The 20,868-nt window shown below is 42.3% G+C and overlaps 2 protein-coding genes across 3 annotated transcripts in view; one reads left to right on the forward strand and one right to left on the reverse strand.

Annotated features, from left to right (window-relative positions):
* The window catches only part of TMEM241 (transmembrane protein 241), a 202,576-nt gene that overhangs the window by 106,636 nt on the left and 75,072 nt on the right, over window positions 1-20,868 (forward strand).
* CABLES1 (Cdk5 and Abl enzyme substrate 1) overlaps window positions 4,678-20,868 on the reverse strand; it is a 110,392-nt gene continuing 94,201 nt past the window's right edge. For both annotated transcript variants that reach the window (XM_073331398.1, XM_073331397.1), the window contains 3 exons: window positions 11,250-11,356; window positions 9,911-10,118; window positions 4,678-8,252 (listed from right to left, as the gene is read on the reverse strand). In XM_073331398.1, the coding sequence (XP_073187499.1) occupies window positions 8,112-8,252; window positions 9,911-10,118; window positions 11,250-11,356 (456 nt within the window). In that variant the 3' untranslated portion in view covers window positions 4,678-8,111. The remainder of the gene's footprint in view (window positions 8,253-9,910; window positions 10,119-11,249; window positions 11,357-20,868) is intronic.

The following is a 20,868-nucleotide window of genomic DNA, read 5'->3' on the forward strand; positions in this document are numbered from 1 at the left end:
TTAAATGATTGTTTCTTGGAGCAGCTGGTACAGGAACCCACAAGGGGAGAGGCAACTCTTGATCTAGTCCTGAGTGGAGCGCAGGATCTGGTCCAAGAGGTAACTATAACAGGACCACTTGGAAATAGTGACCATAATAGAATAACATTTAACATTCCTTTGGTGGGAAGAACACCTCAACAGCACAACACTGTGGCATTTAATTTCAGAAAGGGGAACTATGCAAAAATGAGGAGGTTAGTTAAACACAAATTAAAAGGTACAGTGACTGGAATGAAACCCCTGCAAGCTGCATGGACGCTTTTCAAAGACACCATAGCAGAGGCTCAACTTAAATGTATACCCCAAATTAAAAAACACAGTAAAAGAACTAAAAAAGAGCCACCATGGCTTAACAACCATGTAAAAGAAGCAGAGAGAGATAAAAAGGCATTTTTTAAAAAGTGGAAGTCAAATCCTAGTGAGGTAAATAGAAAGGAGCATAAACACTGCCAAATTAAATGTAAAAATGTAATAAGAAAAGCTAAAAAGGAGTTTGAAGAACAGCTAGCCAAAAACTCAAAAGGTAACAACAAAATGTTTTTTAAGTACATCAGAAGCAGGAAGCTGCTAAACAACCAGTGGGGCCCCTGGACCATCGAGATACAATAGGAGCACTTAAAGATGATAAAGTCATCGCAGAGAAACTAAATGAATTCTTTGCTTCAGTCTTCACGGCTGAGGATGTTAAGGAGATTTCCAAACCTGAGCCGTCTTTTGTAGGTGGCAAATCTGAGGAATGGTCACAGATTGAAGTGTCATTAGAGGTGGTTTTGGAATTAATTGAGAAACTTAACAGCAACAAGTCACTGGGACCAGACGGCATTCACCCAAGAGTACTGAAAGAACTCAAATGTGAAATTGTGGAACTATTAACAATGGTTTGTAACCTGTCCTTTAAATCAGCTACTGTTCCCAATGACTGGAAGATAGCTACTGTAACGCCAATATTTAAGAAGGACTCTAGAGGTGATCCTGGCAATTACAGAGCAGTAAGTCTAATGTCAGTACCAGGCAAATTAGTTGAAACAATAGTAAAGAATAAAATTGTCAGACTCATAGAAGAACATAAATTGTAGCACAAAGTCAACATCGTTCCTGTAAAGGGAGATCATGTCTTGCTAATCTATTAGAGCTCTTTGAGGGGGTCAGCAAACACGTGGACAAGGGGGATCCAGTGGACATAGTGCACTTAGATTTCCAGAATGCCTTTGACAAGGTCCCTCACCAAAGGCTCTTACGTAAATTAAGTTGTCATGGGATGAGAGGGAAGATCCTTTCATGGACTGAGAACTGGTTAAAAGACGGGGAACAAGAGTAGGAATAAATGGTAAATTTTCAGAATGGAGAGGGGTAACTAGTGGTGTTCCCCAAGGGTCAGTCCTTGGACCAATCCTATTCAACTTATTCATAAATGATCTGGAGAAATGGATAAACAGTGAGATGGCAAAGCTTGCAGATGATACTAAACTGCTCAACATAGTTAAGACCAAAGCAGACTGTGAAGAACTTCAAAAAGATCTCGCAAAACTAAGTGGTTGGGCAACAAAATGACAAATGAAATTTAATGTGGATAAATGTAAAGTAATGCAAATTGTAAAAGATAACCCCAACTATACATACAATATGATGGGGGGCTAATTTAGCTACAGCTACTCAGGAGAAAGATCATGGAGTCATCGTGGATAGTTCTCTGAAGATGTCCACGCAGTGTGCAGCGGCAGTCAAAAAAGCAAACCGGATATTAAGAATCATTAAAAAAGGGATAGAGAATAAGACGGATAATATCTTATTGCCCTTATATAAATCCATGGTACGCCCACACCTTGAATACTGCGTACAGATGTGGTCCCCTCATTTCAAAAAAGATTACTGGCTTTAGAAAAGGTTCAGAAAAGGGCAACTAAAATGATTAGGGGTTTGGAACAGGTCCCATATAAGGAGAGATTAAAGAGGCTAGGACTTTTCATCTTGGAAAAGAGAAGACTAAGGGGGGATATGATAGAGGTATATAAAATCATGAGTGGTGTGGAGAAAGTGAATAAGGAAAAGTTATTTACTTGTTCCCATAATATAAGAACTAGGAGCCACCAAATGAAATTAATGGGCAGCAGGTTTAAAACAAATAAAAGGAAGTTCTTCTTCACTCAGCGCACAGTCAACCTGTGGAACTCCTTGCCTGAGGAGGTTGTGAAGGCTAGGACTATAACAGGGTTTAAAAGAGAACTGGATAAATTCATGGAGGTTAAGTCCATTAATGGCTATTAGCCAGGATGGGTAAGGAATGGTGTCCCTAGCCTCTGTTTATCAGAGGGTGGAGGTGGATAGTAGGAGAGAGATCACTTGACCATTACCTGTTAGGTTCACTCCCTCTGGGGCACCTGGCATTGGCCACTGTCAGTAGACAGGATACTGGTCTGGATGGACCTTTGTTCTGACCCAGTGTGGCCATTCTCATGTTCTTAACCAGCATACATTAGATCTCAAACGTAGCATTTGATAGTATTTTCCCTGGCCATTCCATAAATATATGCTCGTACTTGTCATGCTGCATGTTTCTGCATGCGGCTTGGTTACAGTTTACCAGCAATAAAAGAGGAAAGCAGATACTCTGCGCTTAATACTTGTTACTGTAACATGCCGTCAACATTTGAATAGTGGACTCCCACACAAATTCCTCATCCCATAGCCTGTGACAAACTCTATGGCCCGGAGGGGAAGGGAGGAATGTGTTGCAGAGGAGGAATTTTGGGACTATTCATTTGTATTTCAATTTAAACAAGTATCTTTCTCCTAACCAGAGTGAAGTGGCAACAGGCTTTTACTTGTTTTGTTCTGTTGTACTAAATACGTGTTCATAACTGACACAAAACTTTTGTCCAGGAACATGTGGATAGCATAGCACGGTGTTCGGTTTGTGTAACTGGAAACATGGGTAGGATGGTATGAAGGCTTGTGGAGGGGCCAGAGGTATCTTCTGGTGGAAATCTTTGCCATTTGGTGCAATTAGTCCAGTCCAAAGGTGTTGCCAACCCCCCTAGTTTTCGTTCAAGGCTTCTCTTGAAACTGGTTTGCTTGTTCGTAGGATATGACATTTCTACCCTTTTAAAATATCCTTATGTCCAGAGCAGTATCACCAGAAGGGGAGGAAATCATTCCAGTCTTCTTGGCAGTTTGGTGTTGGCACTTCAATAAGGGTGGGACTCCTGATTGCTGCCTCCGGCACATCACTGAGGTGCTGCAGGGAAGCTGAGAGATTCAGACCGAGAGGGAAGTTGCTCCACAGGATATAAGAGCTGGGGAAACGATGTTATACTCCTGAGGGCATTCTGCACCAAAAAACTAAAAATTCTGCACACAATATTTTAAAATTCTGCAAGTTTTATTTGTCAATAAATAAATGCAGAGGCTCCAGTGCAGCAGTGAGGAGCACAGGCTGCATAAAGGTGGGAGATCATCCTGCAGCCCCCCCCATCCCTGGGACACTGACTCAGTGGTGGGGCTGTACCTGACCCTGACCCAGCACAAGGCCTGGGCTTTCCTCAGAAACATCCTGGGGCCCTGCCCCTTTGTGCCAAGCACACCAGGTGTGGGTCAGGCAGGCTCAACCAGGCAGGATCCACAGCAGCCTCAGATGGCCATGAGATGCAGTTAGAGCCCATTCCTACAGTCCAGCTGAATGTGTGCAAATTCAGCTGAGCTATGGACAGGCATGACACCTGGCAGCCTTGTGTCTATAGAGGGCCAGATCCAAAGCCCATTGAACTCAATGGTAGTCTTTGGATCAGGCCTGGTACATTTTTCACTTCACATTATCCATTTTGCCACAAGAGTTTAAGGGTTTAGGGACTCTGGGGGTAGGAATACAAGACGTACTATGGGTCACGCAGGTGAAATAAGGCTATGTCTAGACTCTACACTACGAGCTAAGGGTGTGATTCCCTGCTTGCACAGACATACTTGTGCTAGCTCTCATCTGAATGAGCATGCTAAAAATAGTGGCTTACGGTAACGCCGGTGGCAGCACCTGCTATCAGCCCCTCGCCCCTCGCCATGGGGTTTGTACTCGGGGCAGCTAGCACATGCTGCCGCCCCCATGCTACTGCGACTACACTACTGCTACTCTTGGTGTGCTAGATCAGCTGAGAGCTAATAAAAGTATGTCTGTGTGAGCTGGGAACCCTACGCCTAGATCAGAGAGTAGCTGGCAGCCGAAGAGAGAGTTGTCTGAGCCTTTTTAACCTTCTGGTTGAACTAGAACCATCCCATTTGCAGCTTCAAAGCCATTTAAACCATCTCAAACTCATTTTCAATAACTCCTGCTTCAGAAATATTGACAGATTGTTGCTTTCAGAAGGATTCTCTCACTGCTACCCCCTGGGAGTTTTTCTTCTCTGCTCTACTGACACTTGGCAATTTTTCATAGTGTACTATTTCCCTTTCGTCTTGTTTTGCTAACACCTGTTATTGAAAACCCAGTATTTGCTCTTCAGCAGCACAGCTCTGCCATCCAGACATTTACTAATGATCTCCATTATTCACAAATACATTAACCTCCCTTTCAGGCGGTTATTACAGTAATAAATTCCTTTTTCAAAGGTTTATGGTGTGCATACTTCTGGATTTTTGTACACTGGATTTTCTTCCTGCAAACTCCTTACCTTTTCACTTTAGTGTAAGAGCTAAGGATGGCCTAAACACCATTAAGGCCACAGTCCCGCTACACGTTCCATGCAAGCAGATCACTGTGCCAGCCTGGAGCCCCTCTGAAGTCAACAGTGTAAAAAAAGTCCACCTGTTTAGAAGAAGCTCAACATTAGGGCTTACGTAAGTTCATGTTCCTATGTTGACAATGGGTTTGAAGGTTTTGATAGTTGCGAGTGCTTTTCTTTCCTCCTTCTTGCAAGTTACAGAAGAACAGAAAATTCACAATTTGTACAAATCATAAATATAGTCAGAAATGGCAGCAGAAGCAAGTAGCTTTCTATGTCCCAGAAGAAGACAACGACAACTGCAATAAAAACCCCTCTTCAACACACAAGTGATAGCACTGAATAGTTTTACTTGCTATTACTGGGGGAACATACCTGCTTTTTTATTTATTTAAACCTCTGTATGGTAAAGTGTATGTTACATAATTCCAAAATATTATGAATGATATGGAATGAATTATTTCCTGACCCACTTTAAATCAAAACTAAAATTTTGTGAATCGGCTGTCATTTCTGTACAAGACAAAGGCAAACAATCATAATTTTTTGTTTGGTACAGATTTCCTTTATCACTTCAGCTTGTGTCTTCACAGGCCTGGGGAGAGAAAGGGGAAATACAATCCTTTGGCTTAACCATAATTATACTGACCCAAGCTTTGTGCTTTGATGTTTAGTATCAATATGGCTTTATATGTTCCTAAGTGAACAGTGCAACATTTTTATCTTTTAAATATTTATTCAACATCCAAACTGTAGCTGAACATTATTCCAAATAAAAGCAGAAAGTCTCCAGCAATCAGATTTCACCCAGAAACCTATGTAAACTGTAGAGCTGGGCTAGGTAGCATTAGCAAAGACAATAGACATGAAAACATGATTCAGTAACATCTCTAGTGACTGCTGTCATCCTTCAGTCAGTATTTTGCAGTTACAATACCCTTTCTCCCAGCCAAACTATAAAGCAATATGAAAACCAAACTCAAGGCAAATGAAGTTTTTATACACAGGTAAGACTTCCTTGTATTTTTAGACAGTCCCATTATTAACAACAAAGCTCTTTAGTGAAAAAAGCTGGAATTTACATACATGATTTAAATTAAAGGGACCCGGGCAAGGCTGAAAGGATTAATTTTAGACATGACACCCTTGTTTTGGTTTGGGAACCTGTGCATCTGACACTGGCCCTACTACATGACTAAGCAGGCAGCGTATTGAAATGTAATCATTACAAAACAAATTCTGCACAGGCCTTTTGCGTTCTTCAGTTCTTTGCCTCCTTAGAAGAATGGAGCAGGCTGGCCGAATCAAGGAACAGTAGCATGTCTGATGGGGGAACCTAGTGTCATGTCTTTCCAGTGAATGAGCAATGCTGGGATTTCAGCAATGCTGGAGCACATCTTAGAGGCACCATTTCATTCTCTCTCCTCCCCCTCTTTCCAAATCAGGTTGGAATCTAATTACTTTTGTTTTTATATACAGTCTACAGAGAGGACGTTTTATTGCAGTTTTGAGATACTTGTAAGTAACTCTTTTAAAATGGAGAAGGAGCAACAAAATTCCTATTCATCCTAACTCTTTTTCTACGACCTTTCCATGTTCTACAGAGCAATCTTTTCAGGCATCTGTTCTTGTTGCCACGCTAGGATTAAAGGGATAGGGCTACAAAAAAGACTGGTTCACATTTCTGTTAGGACCTTTGACTGAGGTGATTCCAGGTATAGCTGAGGAAAACATCAAATAGCTTAAAATAAGTGAAAGCAAAGATTAGTGTGTTTATATCTTTGTTTGTCCCACTCCTTTGTCATTTCCATACCACGAACAAACCCTCGCCAACATATAGCGATAAAGCTGCAGTTGGAGTTTCCTAGCTGAGATTTGTTTTCAGATTAATTTTTGTACACCACAGAGGTTAAGTATTTGATTTTATTGGAGTTTGTTTCAGGCATGATGGGGATCAAGTGGATCAGCAGTTGGAGTAGGTTGGGCATCAGTTATAGATAGATATATAAAAATAATTTAATTCTTTAATACATGTCCTTCAGCATGTGAGCATAGCATATATAATACTGGAGAGCTAGAGTGATTCTGTCCAGCTTTTCTGGTTGTCCAGCCAGAACCCCATGTAAATTGCAGAAAACAAACTGTTAAAACTCCAGTACTGCAATGTCTATAAAGGTACTGGACCGTATGTAACAATTTAAATGGCCATTAATTAAATTTTGCAGTCAACTATATTTAAAAACTAAAATTTACCAACATGAGGCGTCTCCCCTATCAAAGCCTTAAGACACCAATTATACTGCTCAGCCCTACTCTTGATTTTATAAAATACTGTTTAAGATGTAGCACAATAAATGTGCTGCTTATGCACTCTAACATAGAGCACAGAAATACAACACTACAAAGTGCAAGTCTAACCATCTCCACAGTGGGAAAAGTGCGAAGGTTAAAAATATGCATGTGGCTTAACACAAGACATTTAAAAACTATTACATGTAAATCACAAACTAAATGCTTTCCTCTTTACCATATGCAAGACTGAAACATATGGTCAGCTGCTGATTCATCTCTTGCAGTTGTAGTGTAATCTTCAGAAAGGTAAAAGATGTTGAAAAATCAGGGATAAAAAACAAGTGACCAAAAATGATCCCATTTACTACTTTTCCAGTAGTTATGTTTTCAAGAAGTAAACACAGAAAGTCCCCTTGGTCTTCAGCATCAGTAAATGATATCCTCTCAAAAAGCCAAACCAGCCCACGTGGACCAAAACCAAATCAATGTCACACACACAGGCACCCCACAGGAAAAAGTGCACTTCCAATAGCAGGTACAAAAATAAATTGGCACACTCTTTTTGACACAGTGAAGATATCTTTTTAAAAGCTTTTCCACAATGTTAATAAGTCATTTTGTAAGTCGGAGCAAGTCTGTAGCAGAGCACTATAAGAATGCACTTGACTAGCTTGCAAAGTGTACAGGTGATTGTAAGACAGATGGGAATGGAGGCTGTCGTTTAATTTTTGTTCTTGCATGACTGATATGGGTAACTAATTTTACTCCTTTGGTCCCTGTGGTAAGAGTTTGTTTCCCCCCCAGTTCTGGCATCAGTTATTAGTTCTTCATTAATATGCATCTCATTCCTCACCTGCTCTGAGTAGTAAACACTACATGAATTCATTTAGTCTGAGAGTCTTAGGAAATTCAATGCAGTGTTCCCCATTTGCTGCTGGAAAAATTGTGTATTTGAAGAGAGAGAGAAGTTTGGTATTGAGTCCTATTTTTGCATTTCCAGTAGTAACTACAGCTTGATAATGCTGAATAGAAACAGTCTTAAGACCCTTCCTGGAAGGGTAGCCTGTGCTAGGAATTCTGGATCAAACGTCTATAATGTGGCATCACTTCGTGTTCAGGCAGATGGAGAGCAAATTCCAAGGCCACTAACACTGGAAATTCGAAGGCTATCAGCTCTCGCCTGTTCAGTCGGAACTTCTCTTCCAGTTTCTGTAACACAGATAAGTTTAAAAAAAAAAAAAGTCCAATTTGAGGCTTAATAAATAAGTCCGTAGGCAACCAGCTACCAGAAATCATACTAATTTCTTACTAGAAGGGCAGTTCATTCACTTTAAGAAACTCACCTGAACAGGTGTTTTTTTTTTAATAAGCCATAAATGGTGCACAAGTGGCATTTTCATTCATTCCATTTCTTTCTTTTAGCAGAAAAACTAAATCTGGTTTTCTTGCAGTGACTATTGAGCCATGAACAACTATCAAATCAGGCTCTGAGGGAGGTAAGGCACAACTACTCTCACGTACTCCCTCTCAAAAGCTTGACACAAATGTTGGTGACTTTCCTAACAGAATAATCACATCTGCCAGATAATTTTATTAATTACATCTATTCACAAGAGGGGTCCTCAGCTGATGACTGTGGGGTTTTTGTTGTGATTTGAGACGGTATGTTGTACTACACTATTGTGGGGAGAAAAAGGAATTTTAAAAAAAATTATTCCCATATTAATACTAAATCTGTTTGAGCATTTTAATACCTCAGAGGCACAAGGTGACACGTGCAACAATAACCAAACCATGAAGAATGGAAGCTGCACTACCCCCAAGGGGAGAAGATACTGGTTTCATAGGTGACTTTCTGCTATAATTTGTCTGTTCTGCTGTTTCTCTTGGATTTATATACTAGTGGAATGCAGTCAGCTGTTTTGGGGTTTGATTTTTTTTCCACTTCTGACCTGCCCATTTCACTTTTTGTTGACTTTGTGGTAGACTTTTGTTGACTTTGATAGAGTGAACAACCAAGCCTAAAGGGAAGCTCAGTATCCACTCAGTCAGAGCGTCAGAGGGGAAGCTGTCCCAGGTCCAGATCTTCAGCTGCTGCTGCAGTCTTTTTTTTCAGCTGCCCTGAGGCTATTCTAACTTAAGAGGACTGCCAAACCAGCTCAATGTTCTCAATCAAGCTGACATAAAAGGTGGTTTAAGCCACTTCTGCCCTCCCCGCTCCTGAATTCCCTTGGGTCAAGCACCATGTGTTTGGCTGAAGCCAAGGATCTGGCCCTCGACCTCTAGTTCAGCTCTTCTGTAGTTATACAAGCTCAGCATTTAAGTAGTTCCTGGATCAGAGCCTTAGAACATTTTCTTCCCTCTCTTATTTAATTAAAACCTAGTTATGGAAGGATCAGAAGACAGAACACTTAACTCTGGAGAAGGTGATTCACGCATCAAGTGCTGTGATGGAAATAGCATTCTATCACCTGAAAATTGAATTTGCTGAATGAAACCGGAGTTATAGAATTGGGGGAGTCTCAAATTTCTTTATCAGGCACACCATGTTGTCTTAGTGTCTCGTGGAGACCTCGCAGCCATTTAGTCGCATTGATTAACCTTCCCAGCCAGTTGGTGACTGCACTGACCACCCCCTTCCTCTTGTGATGAAGTAACTTCCCTGACGCATCTATCAGAATTGCACATGTGCGCACGCGCACACATACAACATATATTAAGGATGTATTTAGGTGTTGTCTAAATCTGAATCTGGTTTAGCAACTGGAAGCCATGAGGACTGCCAAGACCATGTTGTTATCCAGCTCTGAGAACCAGAGTTTGGGAACTTCTGCTGTGGAAAACACTAGCAGCCTAAGGATACTTACATCTATAAGATGTTTAACTTCATGTTTTCTGAGGTCACTGCCAATTTTGGCTGCTAGTAGGACACACGCTCCAGCACAAAGCTTTCTGTTCTGCTTGTTTAGTTTCCCTTTGAGAGCAAGTTTCTCAAAGTAGACAAAGGCCATGGCCACAGTGGGCTCCTCAAAACCACACTCTTCTTGAGCCAGTTTGCGCATCTCTCGCTTGAGGCTGAGGAAAGAGAACACAGAGACAGACATGCTGTGTGAGCTGACCCAGAATGCACAGATTAAAGCAAGAGACGCTTTCTTTTAAAACAACTTTCCTGTGAGGGACTTTCATGCGCAAGCGAACAGGAGTTGGGTGGGTGGGGGAGTGCAATTTACATGGCTGGTATCTTTCTGTTTTTATGTGCTATTATCTAATATAAATCAAATCCCCCAATAAATATTCACTCTGGCATTTCAGCTATGAGAAGCAAGTTACTAAATCACTAAAAATGATGTATCAGAACCATTAAGATACACATGCCTTACTGAATAGCTGTGATCAAATTACTGTAATCGTTGCCCTTTTCTCTCCTCTTTCCCCTTTTCTGTCTGACACATTTTGTATCCTGTCACATTTAATTGGTAAGCTCTTCAAACTATTCCGGTACTCCTTCCCTCGTTACTTCTGCAAAGCATCAAGTACGCTCTGGGGACTAGCAAATAATAATAATTTGAAGGTTCAAATGAAAGTGTTTCCCTCTTAAATGAGCAGCTCCTTCAGCTGCATCCGACAGTGAAATCATAATTCTAGCCTGCTGTGTTGGAAATAGTGGTATAAGCACCAATTCCTTATTACATCTTCCCTGCAACGCTGAGTAGAAGGGAAACCCTATCTCTAAAATGGTAAGTGCTGGGTCATCTCTATCACAGTCTATTATCTCAACGTTTCCTAACCCAATCCTACCGTGTCGCTGCATTATTTGGGTACAGACAAAATCTAATATCCCCCTTCCTTAAAGTCTGACTAAGCTTTTAGTACCATGAGCTCTGAGATTTTCTGTCATCATCCTGGCCCACAGAATATAGTGGCTGTCCAGCTCACATCCACCATCCCTTTAGGTTTTTTTTTTTTTTTTTACTTAATTGGCAAGAATTCTATATCCAGAAACAGACTCTAGACTTCCCTGTCTTATTTACTCCGCTCACGAGTCAAAGCAAGCGTCTGATTTATTCTGTGCCTTTGAAGGTCATTGTTTCTGAAAATCAGTTATTATTGTGATTTCCTTAATGGTCAGTGGCAACAATTCCACTAAAATGTGACTATAGTTGCATGCTGTGGCAAGCTTAAATTGCATGTCATTCTGCACAGTACCTTCTTATTTTACTGAGGGTTAACTTGATGTGAGGGAACTTCTCCTTGAAGGTCTCATTCATGTCCTTTTTGAGATCTGATGGCTTCACATAGTCAATTACGGTAGTCTACAACAGATCAGTAGAAATGGATTAGTTATCGTAATCTCTAACAGATCACTCCAAAAAATCAAATGGTGACTTTGGGGAAATAATCTGAATTAGCAAAACAGAATTTGTGGTTGCTCTGTCAGAACAAGTGAACTGAAATCCAGAATGACAACTGCTCAGAGCAAACAACCACAAAAGTAAAAATACATGTTAAGATAATTTTTCAAATGACATGTGGAAAATGAGTTGCAAATATGTGGGTGGATGGAGCCCAGTTAATAAGTATTCTTGTTAGGACAAAGCAAAGACCTACATCATTACCGTAATTGATTTAATGAACTTGAGTTTTGTGTGCATGGCTCTATTCAGTTCTGAAGCACACTGCTGATTTTCTTTCAAGTTTAACTATTTTGCCTCTTCAGAATTTGCACCAGAAGTGTCCTTTTGAAGTCCCTCTGTTATACGTTTCTAATAAAATAGAGAATTACATCCCATCTTTCTTTAAATATACACATAAGCCTAAATGGCAGGGAATTCAATGTAATACAAGGTTGTAGAACTTAGCTTAGAGTGTTAGTAAGCAGATAAAAGCAATGTTTAGTCAATCTGAATAATTTTAAGAATATCTTTGTGACAGCTTCTTTTTGGTGAGATCTCCTCTCCTTTTTGTTATTTAAAGGAGTTCTGCTGTAACCTAGCAGTGAGAGATTCTCCCTATGTGACAGAAAAGTGAAGTTCTGGAACAGCCTTCCAAGAGGAGCAGTGGGGGCAAAAGACATATCTGGCTTCAAGACTAAGCTTGATAAGTTTATGGAGGGGATGGTAGGATGGAATAGCCTAATTTTGGCAATTAATTGATCTTTGGCTATTTAGCAGTAAATATGCCCAATGGCCTGTGATGGGATGTTAGATGGGATGGGATCTGAGTTACTACAGAGAATTCTTTCCTGGGTGTCTGGCTGGTGAGTTTTGCTCGCATGCTCAGGGTTTAGCTGATCGCCATATTTGGGGTCTCCAGAGCAGATTGGCAGAGGCCCTGGGTTTTTTTCACCTTCTTCTGCAGCATGGGGCACTGGTCACTTGCTGGAGGATTCTCTGCACCTTGAAGTCTTTAAACCACGATTTGAGGACTTCAATAACTCAGACATAGGTTAGGGGTTTGTTACAGGAGTGGGTGGGTGAGATTCTGTGTCCTGCGTTGTGCAGGAGGTCAGACTAGACAATCATAATGGTCCCTTCTGACCTTAAAGTCTATGAGTCTATGATTCTAAAAGAACTCTTGACTATTGAGGGGGATGCCAGAGTGTAATCTGTTATCTAGAAAACTGCCTCTCTTGCCCCCCTGTCTTTAAGATCTTCCCAAATTCCTCTGTCACTACTTTGTTGGCCAAATCAGTAATGCTCAAACATTCATGTGGGAAAAGTGCAGAGATTTCCTGATTTTTTTTTAATTAAACTGTTTTCACTTGAATAATGGACATGATTGAGAGAAACTCTAACTCACTGAATTACGGGGCAATGAATGGCTGGTCCTGATCTGTCAGACTTCTTCTTTGCTCTCAAAGTCTAATACAGAAATGTATAAAAATACAAAACATACAATCCAGGGCATGCATCTGTTGTGAGAAAACTGTATTTTGAGCGCTACAGGTACTTGGCCTCCTGCCTGATCACCCCACCATGGCATGTGGGTATATCACTTATGTAGATGGCTCAGGCGGCGCCTCATGGTCTCAGACACCATCCGATGGTCCGGGGACATCTACACCAAACACATCACCAGCCACCGACAGTACCAGGAGGCGTGAGCCGGAACAACATCGTGCATCGACTACGAGAAAGGGAGCAAGAGACTTTTTCCTTTGGACCATATGAACTGGAACCATAAACTCACTGAACGCTAAATCTCACCAAATGAGGGTCAATCTATCCTCATCATCGTATCCACTCATTATACTCCACACCTGAACATAGCCATTATATGAACAACATACCCTCCTATCTCAATGCCTGGACTTTGACCCGTTAACCTTTTTACCCAAAATCGGGGATATTGCAGATTATGTATTCCTTATGCCATCCAATTTTAAACCGAAGTCTGCACCCCTTGATAATCTGTACATTATTCCCAGATAACCAGAAACTTCCACGCTTAAACTCTGTATTGTTCACTTTTTTTAAACATTATCTTAATAAAAATTTTATTCCACATAGTGTGTCCTGTCTGCCTCCCAATCAAGCCAATGATAACATATCTTTTCTGATTCCTGTTTTGTTATAAAATGGATTAATCTTTGGCTTCCTCCCCAGACAATGCTAGGGGGGGGCAAAGATGCACCACTGGCAGGCACAATTGGTAAACCTGTTTTGGTTCTCACAGCCCATGAGGATTATTTAAAAGATTAAGCCTAGCAATATTATATCCTTATGGAAGCCTACGCCACCTGAAGAGGAGTATAAATTTGGGTTATTTTCAGATAACTAACGAGTGGTATGGGGGAAAATGTAATTATCCTTTTACTTCTAATCAGCTATTCATATAGAAGGCAACATGACAATCCTAGAAAAAGCCACGTATGCCCTTCTGTTCTCACTACACTTTCTAAGGGTATGTCTTCACTGCCCGCCAATCTGGCGGGTAGTGATCGATCCAGCAGGGATAGATTTATCACGTCTAGTCTAGACGCGATAAATCAATCCCTGAGTGCTCTCCCATCGACTCCTGTATTCTAGCGCTGCGAGAGGCACAGGCAGAGTCGATGGGGGACCGGCAGCAGTTGACTCACCGCAGTGGAGACATCATGGTAAGTCGATCTAAGTATGTCGACTTCAGTTACATTATTCAAGTTGAAATTGTGTAACTTAGATCGATTCCCCCCCACCCCTCCAGTGTAGACCAGGGCTAAAGGAGAAAGGAGAGGAGTAAGTAGTAATCTTTCCTGCCTTTGTTTAGAAGCCATAAAGGACGAATAAGGTATAGCTATGGGAGGGAACTAAAAAGAAAAAGCGCATTGAGAAGTCTTTCAATTAAACCTCTCCCCCTCTCCACCCATAAACACCCCCTCCACACATTCTCCCGTAAATCCCTGCCACTGGCAGTATTCTGGAAGATAAGAGTTACCGTAGTGAAGCTAAGCAACTGATTATGCATTCTTAGTGCAAACCCTTACAGATGGGCTGGCGTTAGTGCATTTGAAATGGTAGCTATTTACCCTGGCAGGCAATCGTCCATTCAGCTAGACAGAGCAAGCACAACAGAAACCAGTGATCACCTTGAGAACCATGCACACATTCATTCCAGGATGCATACTCGTTTGGCACGTTAAGCCAGTCTTGAGTTTTCTGCATGCCCAACAAATGAGACAAGTTACTAGGGAGGTTCTAGGCCAACCCGCAGCTTTAGCATCTAACCAAGTTGCCAGCAAGATGGATCCAAAGAAACAAATCAAATAAATCTTCTCTGTCTATCCCTGCCCTCTTTGTGTACATACCATAGTTTAATTCTGGGACACCAGAGATTAAACAGCTCATTGCTCGAAAAGTTACTGCCTGAATTTTATGCCAGGTTTGCAAACTTGCCTCATATGTACTGTAAGGCATCTGCTATGCTGACCTTCCATAAAGTTCTCAGATGTGTAATGTGCTGGCCTAGCTGGGAACATGCCCATTCTACTGTAAGGTGAGAAAACACCATTATTATTATCTAGTCTGACCTCCTGCATAGAATATCACCAAGTGATTCTTGCATCAAGCCCATAACTTGTTTGAGCTATAGCAGATCTTTTAGAAAGACATCAAAATCTTGCTTTTAAAGATTTCAAGTAACAGAATACACCACACTCCTAGTAAGTTGATCCAAAAACTAACTGCACGCACTGTTTAAAAACGTGCATCTTATTTCTTATCTGAATTTGTCTACCTTCAGCTTCTGGCCATTTAGTTTTGTTATACCTTTACCTAACCTCAGCAGAGGCTGATCCTGCTCAGAAAGGGTTAAGTAAATTCTGCCTATTTTCTGAGGCAGGCAGTTCCTTGCCTTGCCTGGATAAAAGTGAGGTGGGAGTAGCACTACAAAGAGGGGAGAGAAATCCTAGAGGCAGCCAAGTCAGGGGAGAAGGTCTGAACTGAACTTTCTTATTGCTTTTTGTTAATAAAGTCAGTAGAGAGTGGAGTTTTAGACTCTGCACAGTATGTAGCCTTTGTTTTAGAACCGGTTGGAGGGCACCCACTCACCAGAACCTTCTTTTATAAGCCTTATCTGCTATGCCCCAAAGATACACTTTTATTTTCTATATGGCATACTTTATACAAAGAAAACAAACCCAAATACGATAGAATACTTGACAATTATCCAACATCTTTCATCTGATCTCAATGGGAGTCCTTCCATAGACATTTGGATCAGGCCTAAACTGCTTAAAGAATTGTGACCCACAACCATTTGAGGTAGATATTATACCCATTTTACAGCAGGGAAAATTAGCTAGAGAGCACAAGTAACTTGTGCGTGGTTACTCAGCAAGTCAGGAGTAGGACAGGCGATAGAGCCCAGAATTCCTGATGCCCATTTCTTTGCTTTAACCATGAGAGTTGATAGTCGAAAATAACATAGCTCAGCACTAATTAATAATATACTTGGGTTGAGGTCAGGATTTCCCAACCCTCCTCACTAAGGGGTTTAGGATTGACTGAAGCAGAACAGCTAATGGGGTACAATATTTTTAGCAAGTTGTCCCAACTTCTGCAGCTCCTCCTCTTGCATCCTGCTAACCTCTTGTGTACTCACTGTGGAATTCTGCCCTATGGACATCAAATAGCTTATGTGGCTCTGACTGTGACACTCACACAGGTGACTTGAGAATTTTAAATGTGGTCATAGAGATTTCTTTCATTACTACTATAAAGGAATCACTGTAAAAACCAGTCTGCATAACTCATACAGTGGCTTACTGCAAGGGTAAAGAAACATTGGTGACCCTGCATAAATGAGGAGTTCAGTCAGGAAACATGACCTGCCGAATGTCATGATTGTTAATCTCTCTCCTCTTTAAACAGTTGAATGATTATGTTAATTACTACTGTGTTTTAGGCTATTTTAAAGAATCCTGAAAAGGAGATCTTCTGTTCTATCACAAAGGTGCATGCCTTTCAGTGGCTTGGGACAGTTGTACATTCTGAATTTGCCTCTGTCCACAGTCATAGTAAATGATTTTATGCAAAAATCAAAGGTTGAGGAGAAGGAAAGCTACAGAAAACCTTATTTCGTGCAGCAGGAAACCAACCTGGAGGCTTTGTTGCAACTCATTACCAAGTATCTGATCTGCATTACGTCAGAGTTCTGATAGTTTTAGCAGTATACCATTTGAGCTGTTTTTACCATAATTCTCCACCACCCTCAAAGTGATCTTTTCTGACATGTTTACAGCAGATAATTGTGGTATGGTCTATGATCATGCTACTTGAACTAGACTCAAGTGTCACTCTACAATAACTAAGGCTGTGAGTCTTTCACAGAGGTCACAAAAATAATGTATTCTGGGACTTTCCAGACTTCTGCAGCGACTGATGCAGTTGACCCCATGGCAACCTGAGCAGCTGGGGTGGCCCCGGGGCCAGCTGCTGCTCAGGCAGCCCCAGGCAGCTGGCTCCGGGTCCTGCCCTGGAGCAGAGGTCCGGGAGCGGAGGGGGGGCCCTGGGCACTCCCCCGCCTCCCTCAGGAGCAGCAGTGTCCACTGGAGCGGCCCCCAAGAGCAGCAGCAGCATCCACTAGAGCGCACCCCGCCACAAGCACCTAAGATTTAGTTCGGGGTATTTACAGTACAAGTCATGGACAGGTCATGGGCCGTGACTTTTTGTTTATTGCCTGTGACCTGTCCATGACTCTTACTAAAAATACCCAAGACTAAATCGTAGCCTTAATAATACGGGATAGCAATCTTTTTTCTAACTCAAATCCTGACACTTGTTCTGGAAACGTAGCATAACAGCACTGTCCAAAATTGAGGGCCATGCTACTAACTTTCTAGGACTAAGGGCTGCGCATAATTTGCTTAGAACAGTAGATTTGAGTTGCTCCCAACTTGTGTGTGTGTGTGGCTCATGGGGACTCCAGACCCCATCATGACAGCTCAGGTTCAGATGGAGCACTGCTTGCTTGAACCCAGAGATTCTGTGGACCTCCGTACCCCCATTAAATTAAGAGGGTAGCACAGGGCCAAATTTTCCTCAAAAGTTCTATTTTGTCTGTGGCCACCTCTGCAGAACAAAACTGTATTGACCAATAATACCCTCTGCTGTTTTGACTCCAATTGTTGAGGAGCAGTTTGCCAATAATCATTTAACTTTCATTTTTTAATTGCCAAAATGAAGTACTCAAGGATAGCTGGGTAACTACTAAGCTTTAGAACTGGAAACAGAAAAAACACCTTATACCATCAAATGAGACTTGCCAATCTTGCTCAATCAATAAGAAAAAGCCCAGAAAATTGTTGTTTCAAGCTGGACACTAGTTCTCTCAATTTGTTAGGTTAGATATCTATCATGGCACTAACTACCCTTCAGAATTATAATTGCAGAACTCCTTCTCGGCCACCGCTTCAGATCTAGAGGGACTCTGCACTCAGGGGATTTAGCCCCAGGGGAGAGTAGACAGCAATACGGCTACATCCATATCCCAGGAGTTCTGTCAGAGAAGGCCAGCCATAAACCATGGCTGGGCTACATAGGAGTCTGCTGATGGGAACTTCTGAGAGAGATGCTAAATAGCATTCCCATCTCCCCCCCAACCTGCAATTCAGCTGGACTGTCCACCATTGGGACCTTACTGTCTGGGTTCTGCTGCAAGAACAAAGGGATGGGAAATGCAATTTTAAAGTATAGACTAAGGTCCTGATTACCAAAGAACACGCTCCTGGTAAGCTACTTATTTGATACTGCTCCAGTGGTGCAGTGAGAATTTTCAAGGTACAGGAGTTTAAGGCCCATCTAACGAAAGACATGTGTTTAGATCAGCGATTCTCAAACAATGGGGTGTGCCTCCAAAGGGAGGCAAGGGAATGTGGCAAGGGAATGTGGCAAGGGAATGTGGCAAGGGAGGCGCACTCGCGAGCTGTGCGCTTTCACATTATTTATTTATTTAAATTGCTCTGACTGTCAGCCCCGGGTGGCTGGGGATCGTGCAGAAGGGCTGAGCGTACCTAGGAAGTGGGGGGAGTGGATAAGGGGATAGCCGGAGCCCTGCTGCCTGCCTTTTTCTCCCCTACCGAATCCCTCACCTGGAGGCAGCTTGGGTTCTCCTTCCCCACCACTCAGTCCCTCACCCTGGGCTCAGGCTCTCCTTCCTCCCTGCCCAGATCCCTCACCGGGAGGCGGCGGTGGGGCTCTAGCCGTCAGCCCCAGGGTGGCAGCAGCAGCAACACACAAGTAAGGGTGGTGGTAAGTCTGCCGTGAAAAGAATTACTTGGGTGCTGCTGCTGACATGGTGCTGCCTTCAGAGCCGGGCCCCTGGCCAGCAGCCGCTGCTCTCCACTCTGGCTGGGCAATATTTGTGTGTGGAGGCGTAAAGGCTACAGACACGCAGAAGGGGGGCGTGATTCAATAAGTGTGAGAACCACTGGCTTAGACAGTCAATAGTTTTAGAGGCAAAATCCTGACACACAATAGTAACAGAGGCCATACAGCGGAATACTGGAGAGGGAGAGGAATTATTTAAGCTCAGTACCAATGTGGACACAAGAACAAATGGATATAAATTGGCCATCGGGAAGTTTAGACTTGAAATTAGATGACCGTTTCTAACCATCAGAGGAGTGAAGTTTTGGAATAGCCTTCCAAGGGAAGCAGTGGGGCAAAAGACCTATCTGGCTTCCAGATTAAACTTGCTAAGTTTATGGAGGAGATGGTATGATGGGATAACATGATCTTGGCAATTAATTGATCTTTAACTATTCATGGTAAATAGGCCCAATGGCCTGTGATGGGACGTTAGATGGGGTGGGATCTGAGTTACTACAGAGATTCTTTCCTGGGTATCTGGCTGGTGAATCTTGCCCATATGCTCAGGGTTCAGCTGATCGCCATATTTGGGGTCGGGAAGGAATTTTCCTCCAGGGCAGATTGGAAGAGGCCCTGGAGGTTTTTTGCCTTCCTCTGTAGCATGGGGCACGGGTCACTTGCTGGAGGATTCTCTGCACCTCGAAGTCTTTAAACCATGGTTTGACGATTTCAATAGCTCAGGCATAGGTGAGAGGTTTATTGCAGGAGTTGGTGGGGGAGATTCTGTGGCCTGTGTTGTGCAGGAGGTCAGACTAGATGATCATAATGGTTCCTTCTGACCTTAATATCTATGAATCAGAAGAAGGTTGTAGGGAACACAGTGGGGAACGGTAGCAATGGGTAAAAGAAAAGAGGAAGGAAAGGATGCCAAAAGGAAGAAGTTGAATTTTCTGCAGTTTCAAATATATGTGGTGGGAGGCGGCTAGACACATTTCTCAGAGAACTTTTTCGAAACACAGCCAATCTTAAATGCCTAAAGTTTCACCATACCTCTGATCCAGGCTCTGCCTGGGCTAGGATTCTGATCAATGCTGATGTTCCAGGACATTTCCTCAGAACAGGATAGATAGCTCTTCAAAGCAAAACACACTGCTGTACTATGTAGATCGTGTTGCTATCTAATATCAAGGCATCCTCTTCTTCTTTCTTTCTACTTCCCTATTCAGGATCAGCGAGTTTTATAGCCTTCTTCCAAAACTCATGATAGTAGGCCAGGCGTTTATGCTGATTGGTCTCTCCAAGGTCCACTGATATTGATTCCATATACCAAGTTTTTGGTCTTCCCATTTGGTTGTCTTCTGTCAACAATCATTTCATGAGCCATCCTAGCATCATAACTCTTGGGGCTCTGCTGGACATGTCCATACGAACATAGCCTTGCCTCTCTTAACTTGTCTTCAGCTGGGGCAACCTGTATTAGGCCCCTCATTTCATTTTCTCCCATGGAGTGTCAAACCATCTGATCAACTCAACATCTTCATTTCCGTTGTGGAGAGCATAATAATTTCCTTCCTTGTGACTGGTCAAGTCTTTGTTCTGTACATTAAGATGGGTCGAATTACAATTTTATACACTATTTTTTTTATCTTTATTGGCATCTTTTTGTCACAGAAACTGGGGTCAGCTCCCACCATTTGCATCAAGCAGCTGTAGTACAATGCCAGGCATCACTCATGAGGACATTATCATCAGCAACCACTGATCTTAGGTATTTAAATTGTTTTCCTATTCTAAGCTCTCATCATAAAGAATATCACAGGCAGAGTTCTTCTCCCTCAGTTTTCAGAGCCTCAGTCTTACAACATTCACTCTAAGCCAGTGGTTTTCAAGCTGTGGGTTGGGACCCCAAAGTGGGTCACGAGTTCATTTTAATGGGATTGCCAGGGCCAGCATTAGACTCATGGGGGCTCAGGCATAAAGCTGAACCCCAAGTCCCACCACACAGGGCTGAAGCCAAAGCCCAAGCCCTGCTATGC

This window comes from Lepidochelys kempii, chromosome 2 (genome assembly GCF_965140265.1).
Source record: "Lepidochelys kempii isolate rLepKem1 chromosome 2, rLepKem1.hap2, whole genome shotgun sequence".
Classification (NCBI taxonomy): Eukaryota; Metazoa; Chordata; order Testudines; family Cheloniidae; genus Lepidochelys; species Lepidochelys kempii.